The sequence below is a fragment of the Cydia pomonella genome, chromosome 9 (assembly GCF_033807575.1).
Source record: "Cydia pomonella isolate Wapato2018A chromosome 9, ilCydPomo1, whole genome shotgun sequence".
In the NCBI taxonomy this organism is placed as follows: Eukaryota; Metazoa; Arthropoda; class Insecta; order Lepidoptera; family Tortricidae; genus Cydia; species Cydia pomonella.
This window is the reverse complement of record NC_084711.1, coordinates 10,975,569-10,988,124: the sequence shown is the minus strand read 5'-3', so window position 1 is coordinate 10,988,124 and position 12,556 is coordinate 10,975,569. Positions and strand designations below refer to the sequence as shown.

The 12,556-nt window shown below is 36.5% G+C and overlaps 1 protein-coding gene across 1 annotated transcript; it reads left to right on the top strand.

Moving 5' to 3' along the window:
- The first annotated feature begins 2,619 nt into the window (after positions 1-2,619).
- On the top strand, positions 2,620-12,179 carry LOC133521355 (uncharacterized). The gene is made up of 5 exons (XM_061856275.1): positions 2,620-2,776; positions 5,858-5,982; positions 8,995-9,177; positions 10,128-10,256; positions 11,313-12,179. The coding sequence occupies exons 2-5, from the start codon at positions 5,866-5,868 to the stop codon at positions 11,385-11,387; spliced, it is 504 nt and encodes a 167-aa protein (XP_061712259.1). The 5' UTR covers positions 2,620-2,776; positions 5,858-5,865; the 3' UTR covers positions 11,388-12,179.
- Positions 12,180-12,556: the final 377 nt, after the last annotated feature.

Sequence of the window (12,556 nt, the reverse complement as noted above, 5' to 3'; positions counted from 1 at the left end):
GCATTATTCATTAGTTCATTGTGAAGCAAGTGTGTAATAACATCAGTGATATAACATGTTTACTCGATGCAACTTGATACAACTTAGTATGCGAATATAATCTGAAAAACATGTTTCCTTGAGCTCTTGACTTTTTTGGTTCATGTCACTCATCATTAATAGCATTTTAGGTCTTATATTCCGACGGAAATTATGTACCAAGTTTTGTTTCCACTACGTCACGCTCATATATATTTATATAATAATTCAGCCTATATACGTCCCACTGCTGGGCACAGGCCTCCTCTCACGCTAGCCCAATGGGGATTGGGAATTTCACATACAATACACCTTTGAATTTCTTGGCAGATGTATGTAAGCAGGTTTCCTAACGATGTTTTCCTTCACCGAAAAGCTGGTGGTAAATATCTAATGACATTTCGTATATAAGTCCCGAAAAACTCATTGATACGAGCCAGGATTTCGGATTGAAAGTCGAACGTCATATCTACTCGGCCACCACCGCGTTTTGAATAAATATTTATATTAGGTATTTATATGTAAGTATGTAATTAAAAAGTTCATTCTTACTAAAACGTAACGTAATGGAAAAAAGTCTAAAAAAGGAATAGGTTTTAAAGTTTGTTTTAAACAGTTAGTTACCTAGAGTTGACCAAGATAAGTTGGCAGTTATTTTGACAGCCCAGACAGTGCAAGTGTTATGTTAAACGTTTGATGTTTAAAAAAATACTGGCACTGTCTGGGCTACCAAAATCGCTGCCAACTTAGCTTGGTGTAACTCTACCTAAGAAATACTTTAAAGCGCTCGTTCATGTTGAGCGAGCGTGACGCATTGACAAAGAGGGATTGATATAAAATTGTATCAACAAATTTGTACACCTTTTTTGCATAAAACCCAATAAAAACTCACAAACTCACTTGTGGCCCCGACGGAAGATCAGCGCTAGCCCAGTCATGCTAGCACCATGCTGAGTCGGGAGTCGGGACTATTTCGTGGCTTATATGTTATGTTACTTGTTGTTTTCTTTACCACGAAAAAACGCTCTCTACTCCACTCTACTCTACAAGCATCACAACATGAGTAAAAAACTAAAACTAACGACAATTAAAATAACTAAAGCTAAAAATTTAAAATACCTATCAAAGTTTTGCGCCCTTGATAAATAAATAAATTAAATAAATAAATATTATAGGACATTATTACACAAATTGACTAAGTCCCACAGTAAGCTCAATAAGGCTTGTGTTGAGGGTACTTAGACAACGATATATATATATAATATGTAGATATTTATAAATACTTAAATACATAGAAAACACCCATGACTCAGGAACAAATATCCATGCTCACCACACGAATAAATGCCCTTACCAGGATTTGAACCCGGGACCATCAGCTTCGTAGGCAGGGTCACTCTACTCTACCCACTAGGCCAAACCGGTCGCCAAACACGCTTGATAGGGTGCCCAACACGCAGGAAACAAATTATAACAAGTACCATCCGAGTTTCTACGATGTTTCTAAGAAACATTGTGACCAATTTATGAAACATTGTTAGTTATTCGGAATACGTTTCGCCGGTGACATCAGAGGATTGACCTTAGTTCGTATTTACGCACCGAGTGATATCATAAGAGCTGAAGCTGACTAACATTCGCTTGACGGGGAATGATAGCTAATAAAAATAGCCCTATCAGTGAAAACAACGAAAAATGCAGGGTTCCGTACGAAAAAAAAAACCGTTCCATTCGCCTCCAAAGGATCTGTAAAAAACGAAAACGAATTACCATATACTATAATGAAGGTAAAAATCGGTTGAAAACATTGACATACTCGTATATCTTTAAGGACGAGCTTTACGGGCACTAAGAATGGTGCTAGTTCAGCGGTGTCACACACACGATTTCGAGCCAATCGAGTCGTTAGATATGTGTCAATGGTTGAAAAATCAACTACACCGTTTAATATATTAGTCTTGGTTTAATAATAGGGTTTTGGGAAAAAAAAAGCATTTTATAGTACAAGCTTTATCGCTGACTGTACTTTTCTTTCCACAGGCAACTAATACTCGTCGAGACAATTCTAACGACTCCTAACAACAGTTTGTGTTGTTTTATCACAGATATCCCATCACCTCCTGTCCCCATCATCAGATCAGCTCCATGTCATCATAATATTGCATATATTGTCATTCGATTTACATATGTATGCAAAATTTCAGCTGAATTGGAAATCGGGAATTGGGTCAAGCTTCCAAGATTTGACCTTCACTAATTACGAGTAATAACTAACAGGGCAAATTAAATAAAAGCTTGTAAAAATTGTTCACACCTAAAACAACTTTAAAAATCAAGAACAAAACGGATGTAGTTCACCCGCTGGATTGCAAGCAGACTTTGAAAATATTAAACCCTGCTTCTGTAGAGGGGTCACATGCGCGTCGTTTGTATTTGTAACCTGTCCCTGAAATTGAGTGTTTTGCGTAGGTACCTAGTCCTTGACATATTTTCCTGTAAGCCACCAGCGGTTAGCTAACATGTTTAAACCGAATGTCAGCAGGTTTTTCACCACAAACTGTGCTAAAGGTAAATCAGTAAGTAATAAATTCCATGTTATTGTAAGGTTGGGAATGAGTATTGGTCCGCGAAGACGCACGCGCGTCGCAAACAGTGAGTCAGTGCAGCCAGCCAGTCGGTCGCAGCACCCGCTCGGGCAAACGTTCCTCGGTATTTCGCTTGCTTTGTTTTAATAATTGTGTCATACGACGAGAAAAAGGTAGGTACTTACTATCTATTATTGTTTAATTCTTATTCTCCACGTTACAGTCGCGTGTTCTTCGCAGTAAACAAATATGTAGTACCTAACAGTAATAAAAAATATTAAACATATGACTTACTGCAGGGAGCACTAATGTATTATGTCAATTGCAAGTTTTTCAATTTCAGTAACTTTGATACTTTATGGATTATTTTAAAGTTTAAACGAATCAAATAGTTATTATTTTTGGAATAGGTAATAATTTCCCCAAATTAAGAATAAAGTATAAACTATATTCAATTTTTATAACAGAAAATATACTTAATACTTAAATACCAATAAAAAGGAACAAATAATTGAATAAATAAGACTGCATCAAAATTGGCGCAGACTTACGAAGTTTTTCGGTAAAAGATATGGGTGATGAGAGTATGTATTATAAGGGTGTATCAGGGTTGGTGTTATATACTCGTAAGGGTGTGTTCGCCGGGTGTGCTTGTAAAGGTCACAATACAATACTTTTTGTTTGATTACTGATCACACTATAGGGAACTGTCGCAAAACAGCCCCCTTTCACATGCAAATATCCCTTTGAGTAGGTACGATGGTTTTCTCCGTTAAAATTGGCCACCGTGTATTTGTCATGCTTCGCGGGATTGTTTTAGCAGGTAGAAGCTTCTTAATTATTATGTGTAGGTACTTAAGTAAGTTTATAATGGATAAGGTAGAAGTACTAGTGCTCGACGCTGCACTAGTCATCGACATGGGCACTTTATTTTATGGAAATTAGGTTAAATTTGAACAACGATGATTTTTCTGTATACGAACTTAATCCTTGTCACTTTGATATAAAGTGTCTATGTCGAGTACTAGTGCAGCGTCGAGCACTAGTACTTCTACCTTACCGGGTGAAGCTGAAGCGTGTATAAACTTTTTAAAATGTTTACATGTTCGCGTAGGTACTTAATCGCGAATCCGTGCCGTGTACATGCCAACCATAATGAAAAGAGCTTATGCATTTAGCTGCCGTATATTTAGTTCTAACTTCTAGTTGATTCCTTCAAGGTCAATTGACCACTGAAAGCTTCAATTTTACTAGGATCCTAAAATAAGCTCTCCGGTCACTGTTGTAGTGCATACACGTACCAAAGTATATTTATTTATTCGCGAGAGCAAGCGGCCTCGGCATACAAACAGGACAGATTAAGAAGCTTACTGAGCGTATCGCCTCCAGGCAACCAGTTATAAATATGACTTGCCGTTGCTTATACTTGCTACGATCTCCTGGATCATATTATACAAGTTAAGCTCAACAGTAAATATATATATAGGTAGTTGTGGTCTCATGGCCCGCGAACATGTTGACCTAAACGCCCATTTTGGGAGACGATGAGAGACGTATGAGCGTACGTCTACATTGACTTTAATTACTTCGCTTACCATTTTGTGAGGGCGTGGGTGGATTGTGTACAGTATATGGATGGCGGCGCGTCCATGAGGAACTAGAGATATTTGGGAGTGATTACAAACACTCCTTCCTGTCGAACTACGTAACCTGTAGGTAAGATGCAACGCGAAAATATTCTGCTCATTTGTATTCTCGTCGTATCTATGCATATTTTTCATGTTGTAACTCAACTGATAATAAGGATTTACAATACCTACTTTAGACAGATACCTAGATATAAAATAAAATTTTATAAAAACTTTTACTTTCTCATATTTTTTTATAAACCGTCATCTCATATGAGCATTTAGGTAGGGTTTTTAGGGTTCCGTAGCCAAATGGCAAAAAACGGAACCCTTATAGATTCGTCATGTCCGTCTGTCTGTCCGATTATGTCACAGCCACTTTTTAGGGTTCCGTAGTCAACTAGGAACCCTTATAGTTTCGCCATGTCCGTCTGTCTGTCTGTATTTCCGAGGCTTTGCTCCGTGGTCGTTAGTGCTAGAAAGCTGAAATTTGGCATGGATATATAAATCAATAAAGCTGACAAAGTCGTACAATAAAATCTAAAAATTAAATTTTTTTTAGAGTACCTCCCCTACACGTAAAGTGGGGGTGAACATTTTTTTTTTGCTTCAACCCTACAGTGTGGGATATCGTTGGAAAGGTCTTTCAAAACTAATAGGGGTCTTCAACAAACATTTCTTGATAAAGTGAATATATTCGGAGATAATTGCTCCGAAAGAAAAAAATGTGTCCCCCTTACCCTCTAACTTTTGAACCATAGGTCCAAAAAATATGAAAAAAATCTTGGAAGTAGAGCTTAAGAAAGACATTAAATAAAAACTATAGCGGATATGATCAGTTTAGCTGTTTTTGAGTTATCGCAAAAAGTTTCCCCTTAATAGTAAAAAGACGTACACCCACAGTTCATCCCTTGGTTAACAATCTACCATACTTTAAGCTACAGTTTAGCTTATTGTGACGGAAGAGTAACTACGGAACTCTACTCTGAGCATGGCCCGACATGCTCTTGGCCGGTTTTATTATATATTCAATTGGTTAAATCGCGAGTTCAACATTAAGTATAGACGGCGCTTGTTGTTATTGTTGACTGAAAAAAAAAGTCATAGTGCTATCCGGCTCGAAGGGTGAATGAATTGTAATAGATGATTTTTTTTATTTTTTTATAAGACACACCAACAGTACATAATGATGAAATCATCTATATATATTTTATTATTATCTTGTCAAATAGGTACGTTTTACGAAATATACCTGATTAATAAAAGCTAATAGTCAAAAAAATAATAACTATATTCGACTTTTGATATTATCAAATTAACTAAATTAAGTTGGTGTAAAAAGAGCACCTTTGTACTGATTAGTTTTTTGGTACTTAGTTCCTTGGTATTTAAAGCATATATTTAAAAAAAAACGATACGATTCTCATTTTCATTGTGCGAAAATACATATGAAAAACACATTAATTTATTTATTATCGTAACATTATTCCCGGACGCGTCCCCAGTCCAAGAGTCTACGACATTTTCTCCTCCTCAACTTAGGTAATCATGGCCATCCATCCTCTTTTGTGAGAGTTGGCGTTGGTAATGTTTCCATTGAAGTAATTAGTGTAACTGGTGTTCCAGGTGCCGACATGTCGCACTCGGTGACCATCACACGAACCACCACCACCACGAGCGGCGGCTCCGCGCTCTTCGTCAACACCGGCTACCTGCGGACGTTCCCCGGCCTGCTGAAGCTCGCTGAACTGGTAATGAGTTCCATCAAAAGGTCAACTTTTGTCGGCGACGTGACGCGTTTGGCAGCTACCTCGACAAACTGCAAAATCTGTAGTACTCGTATATAAAGCTTAAAGCTGTTATCAAAATGGTAAATATCGGCATATTAGGTTTACCAGAAAACTGGACACTTTACTGAATTTGCACTAAAATCGTGACGAAAGTGCTGGAGTATCGTATGCCACGTTTGGTGATAAATTGATAATCATGGATTTACTGTTCAATCCACGGTAACGTCCCTTTTTAACTAAAAATTGTATTTAATACTAATGTACTTTTAAAATAAAAATTACGTGGCTCATTAGCAGTTATCGTTTTTTTTTATACTTCCGGTGCAGCGTTGTCGGGTTGTTGTGTTGAAGGGAACTGATGGATAAGTGTACCTACCCAACTCCATCTGATATGATTATTCATCTGTCTATTCCTTTTATTTAACTACGCTGTGTACCTACCGAAATTGCTACATCATTTACAATATTAATTAATTAATTAGTCACATATGTTAATTTCTAGTTAATTTGCAAAATAATTTGCATAAAGTAGAAGGAAGGAAGGAAAATACCTTTGTTATCTAAACGGGTGATTTACTTGGAACACAAACACGCCTAGTTTGAAGACTTTGGAGGAATCAATGTTAAATACAAATCCATTATATGTAGGTAGGTATTGTAGGTATATATTATGATTCGTACTCGTATCTACATAAAATGCCACTCTTTTTTTTTCACACAGAATGTGTTTTCATTGTCCTACTCAACTTTTACGAGTTTTATCATCTCTCAGATATTCTGGTCCAAACTGACCTAATTTCAGCTACGTAAATACCAGAGAGTTGTGCAAGCAGGAACGCATCGTTAATAATAAGGGCATCTTAACACATACGGATCTGTGTAAAAAAATGTCATATGGTGTGGAATTGTATGGTATGGTATGGTAGCTTGTACTTACAGTATTATCGCTCACATTACATGCTTATTTCATGAAATGGGGTAGTTTAGATTTTACTATTGGGGAGATTCGTTTCCAAAACACTAGTTGGTCACCTAAGTACCTACCATTTATTTACAATTATGCCATGTATTACATTCCAATTTATCAATTAACGGTATTATACTATTTGTACCTATATACTTACATATTAATATCGTGAATTATTTCGTACTCCTGCCATTCAAGAGATATCATGTCAGAAAACTGGCCGTAAAATAAGTAAGGAACTCCTCATTCTGTTTCTCCTTGAAACTGCGGCATGATGTCAACCACATCGTATGCGTCATCGTAAACGATTATTACCTTTATGCGACCGGTGATTATACACGGCAGCGCGGCACAAGTAGCAGTCAGGCCTTTCAATTTCAAAGTCTCAGCGAAGAGTTTAGAGTTTCTTTATAATTCAAAACTGAGTACTAGACAATTGGCATATCCCTTGCAACTTACCAAGAAGCCTTGCGAGAAAATCTTAAGGACTTAATATTTCCTATTTAAACAAAATACTGAAGAGGGATTTGTTCCGTAGAACATTACGGTATAAATTGTTCCCAATTGGCCCATAGAACATTTAAAACTTACTTATTATTTAGATTATTCTAAAAATGGTGGTGCCATCGAGCTAGATATACGGCATATGGTCAATAACTGTGCGCAGATGATTGGTCAATAAATGTCTTATATCATCATAAGGTAAATAGGAAAACATTCCTTATAGTTTAGTCATACTCATGTTGTTAATTATTGTTGAAACGTTTGGATTTCGTCATCCAAGATATTCATATTTTTCTTGACGTACCTAATATAATACACAAAAAACATACATCATTAATAAATTAGAAGTTATTTACAATAACAATATTCATAATGGATTACAGAGGATTACTATCTTCTTCCTCGCGTTGTCCCGGCATTTTGCCACGGCTCATGGGAGCTGGGGTCCGCTTGACAACTAATCCCAAGATTTGGCGTAGGCACTAGCTTTTACGAAAGCGACTGTCATCTGCCCTTCCAACCCAGAGGGTAAACTAGGCCTTGTTGGGATTAGTCCGGTTTCCTCACGATGTTTTTCTTCACCGAAAAGGGACTGGTAAATATCAAATGATATTTCGTACATAAGTTCCGAAAAACTCATTGGTACGAGCCGGGGTTTGAACCCGCGACCTCCGGATCGCACGTCGCACGCTCTTACCGCTAGGCCACCATGCAGCGCTTCTACCGAGGATTACTATAACTAGCTTAAATCTAAAATAGGCCCTCGCCTCAAGGCATTTAGTTGAAGCCGTACGAGCCCAATTTCAAAGAAAAACCGCAAATCGATGTACAGCCATTTTGCACACGCATATTAGAGGTCAAAACAAATTTTTTGACCCGCAGTTCCTAAAAAAAAAATCCCTTAGGAGGGGAGTGCCGTTGGACGTAGTTGGGACATAGTTTTAGTAAAATACATTTTTGACGCAAAATCTATCAATGAAATATCAGGGTCAGGTAATATTGACTTTTATGCGGTGGGCAACATTATTACATACATAGTTGATTGTTAACCAAGGGATGAAAGGCATCCATATAATTCGAGGTAGTTTGGCGGTTGAACGCAGTGAGAGTGCCAATAGTCCGAGACTGAAATGGTGCTTTCACCCGAGTTAAAAACTACTATTCATTTCGAAGACGGCTAAGTATAAATTTCAGTAATGTTTCAATTAACAATTTAGGTAAAAATATTTATGTGGATTGGGGAGTTAATTATCAAAATGGAAATTGTACAACAAATCCATTTAAAGCCAAAATTTTATTTGCTTATCGTAAAAAAGAGAAAATGACATACTTAGAAAGTACAGCCCTCTGGAGCAGAAACGCATCATTTTCTGCACACTTTTCAGAACAACAACGACCCACTTTTAGAGCATGAGAAATGAAAAGGTGGTTTACTCCATGTAGGGCTACGTGGAAAAATAGCCTTTTTGAGTGTGCATACAAAGATTTTTATTCGTTTTCAGGCACTTGGGGCGGCATGCGTTGGCGTTATTGGATACTACCATGACACCAAGGGTTACGTGCTGCAGACTCCTGAGCTCTTCTTCTTTCTGATGGCTGTGACGTTCATGATCGGAACGTTTTGTCTTCTCACGGCATGCCTAGTATCCCTGTCCACGGCTTCTCTTATATCAAAGACGATTTATGTGAGTACCCTTTTTATCATTTTAAGGGAACGGGATATGCGACTCTGTAGATCCCTACCAGTTTTTGTTAAAAGAGAAGATTAGGATCGCAAAGCTATTCTTCCGTCTAAAATAGTCATAATAGTTGTGTTATAAGAAGGTGCTAACGCAAAATTTTGGTTTATATACTCGTATTGATTATAAACAATTTATAACCACGGGCGACTGCAATAAAAAATTACACGGAAAATAGACTAAGTATATTTGCAAGGGCTGATTTCAAGCAAAACTTTAAAAGGTTAATGCTCGATAGAAAAAAATAACGAAAACATGTCTAGTTTTCATTTATATCATTATCCTGCAATACTATTGCAGTAAAATTTTATTGTAAACTAGCTAGTAATATTGCCGAACGATATAGCGATAAATACGTTATACGCGATATAATCCGTTTCCATAGTTTTACTTCAAAAGTTATGTAGTTTTCGGTTATTATGAATTTACCAAGTTTGTGGGGGGGGGGGGGGGGGGGGGTTAGGGTCGGTAACGCGCATTTAGGTTTTTCAGCTTTTTTGAAATTAAAAGCTGTTTTAACATTTTTTTAGTACATATGATACAAGTTACACTCGAGACGATAATTATTGTACGAGCGAGCTGGAAGCGAGCGCGCAATAAGAAAGCCGATGTGTGAAATGACTAATGACCAAAGCACACGTGTTTCACACGACGTTTTTCAACACACTTGCGAGGAAAAAACAACTTTTATATTCATCTATACTAATTTTTAAAAAGTTTGTAAAGGTACAATAAAAAACGACACATTACGAGCAAGTGTGTTAAACAATAAAATCTTGTTAAACATGAACACAAAAAATAGTCACCTGATTGTTTTTTCCAAATCCTTCTGTTTTCTATTTCGTGTCTTGAAACGTTATTTGAAAAGTACCCGATACGTGTTGTTTAATTTTCAGGAGGTGATATACCACGGGTTGGCCTGTATCCTGTACTTAGCAGCCAGCCTCACGTTATTGATAGAAGTCAATCAGCACAAAAATGCTTACGGCTATAGAAGCTATTACGAGCCCTATTTAGCCGCTTCGGTAAGTTCAAACATTATTTGATCGACATATCTCTCAAACTAGTAGATGACTGTGATTCTGGCTTGGTTGACGCCGTATGCTGTGTCACTTTACAGAAAACTTGATGTCTGAGCCATGAGCGGCGACAGGATGCTTATTATATATAGCAAGTCCGGGACGGTTTGTGATCTATCTAACACTTATCTAGTATCAGCATCTTGTACACTGTCTACGTATGCTGCTTGTGGCATTTATAGTAAGAATAGAGCATATTTCGTCAATAAAGTGTAATTTGGTGGAAAACGTCTGCTTTAAAACGTTTTTTCAAATCCCAATTGTAAAAACATATTTTTCATACAATTGCCTTATTTAAAAAAAAAAAACATTTTTTTAAATAATATAATACATACACATTTGCAAAGTGCATTAAATTCTATTGTATAAGCTACCGAATTGCATGAAGGAGGTACCTGAAAGAAGTCTTGTTACTTATTTATTAGATAAAAATTATAATTGCCTCAAAAATATTCAGGAGCAAAATTGTTAATTGAAATTGTTATTTTTTTTTTTTTTTTTTTTTTTTTTTTACTAATAAATCTATTTATTGACAATAACAATATACATAATGGATATATACAGATGAATACTATAACTAGCTTATATCTAAAAGAGGCCCTTGAGGCATTGTACCAAGGATGCTGGCGGCATTTCCTCGTTGTATCGCAATACTGATACGTTGTGCGAGGAAGCCGCCAGCTCTTCGGTCACCAGTTACGTCAACCAGACGTTTCGCGATTTCTCCAAAAAACTTGTGCGCGCTGGGACCCCATGGACCTAGAGTTTCAACGCCAAAAGGTACAAAAAAAAATTGTTATTAAGTATTTCAAAATTTATTTTGTATATAATTTTGCATGCTAGTATTATTATATACATATAGCAAAATAAGCATAAAATTGTCAGAATTACACATGTGGACACGAAATATGTACTTATTTTATGCAAATAAAGCTATTCCATTCTATTCTATGCTGTGTTTAGTTCCTTTATAATTCTGATGTCACCTGTTTTTATTTTCAGATAATGGGACTGGTTTTGTCTGCACTGTATTTGATCAGCACGTTTTTGGCGAATCGTTCGTACCGTGGAATATAAGTCACAGGGATATTATTCAGGATTTTTATGTTTATACAGACAATAGTGCGTTCCATAACAATCTTACTTTCTAAGATACTCGTACCCACTATGCCTTGCTATGAATGTTACTGTTATGTTATAAAGTTAATATGTAAGACATGCAAATTATAGTATGTAAATATTTCTTTATTATAGGTATTTACACGTCTTATAATGTTGAATATTGCCGATATAAATTATATTTAGTGTCCACTTTCGCATAACATATTTATTTAATGAGTTAAGGTATAAACTAACTAGTCAGTTCAAGGGTGTTCACTATTATAAGGGGTAATAAAATTACAGTGTTGTGTCGATGACCGATACTCTAATCCAGAAGTCGGAAAACTTCAGTTGTTTTTTTAAAGTTATCGCAAATAGATAAAACATAATTATATTAAATTGCCTAGGCGAGATTTATATTGTATAGAATGACTAAGTAATATTCTATACAGTGACTTACAATTTGCAACGTAAGTGTCGTTAGATCAGCCACATTTTTATTCGTGATTTAAGTATAGAATAGATATTAAATGTTATCCAGGCCGCATAGCCAACGTGCCTATCGTTCACGCTCCGTGGCGAACGAAACGCAACTGTCACAGTCACACTAATATGGAAGAGTGATAGAGAGAGATGACTACGCTACGCTACGGAGCGTTAACGATTGTAACGTTGGCTACGCGGCCTGTCCAGAAAACATTGCCCTGGAACATAAAAAACACGCGGGATAATTTTTTATAACTGTTTTCATTCTTATTTTCAGTATTTTTTAAATATTTTTTTTATTGAAAGCCCACCAAGAGCATGTTGGGCCATTCACAGTGTTCCGTAGTGAAAAACTAACTAAAAAACGGCTTAACCGGTCAGGTTCACGATAGTTTTCTGTGAAAGTCTTTAAGCTTTACTTTTACGATTTTTTTCATATTTTTGGATCCATTGTTCATAAGTTAGATGGACGACACACAATTGGTTCAGTTTTCAGAGCGATTATTTCCGAAAATATTATGGCTATTAAAAATTATCCCATATTCGTTTTGTAAGACCTATCCAACGACACCCTACATCTGTAGGGTCGAAGCATCCCCACTTTTCGTGTAGGGGAGCCACCCTGAAAAAAAAATTTTTTTTCTAGTTTTATTCTACGA

Excerpts from the sequence above, each read along its gene's own strand:
- LOC133521355 (XM_061856275.1), top strand. The coding sequence starts at position 5,866 with ATGTCGCACTCGGTGACCATCACACGAACCACCACCACCACGAGCGGC. Across the intron at positions 5,983-8,994 it reads TGCTGAAGCTCGCTGAACTG|GCACTTGGGGCGGCATGCGT; the intron begins GTAATGAGTTCC and ends ATTCGTTTTCAG. Across the intron at positions 9,178-10,127 it reads TTATATCAAAGACGATTTAT|GAGGTGATATACCACGGGTT; the intron begins GTGAGTACCCTT and ends TTTAATTTTCAG.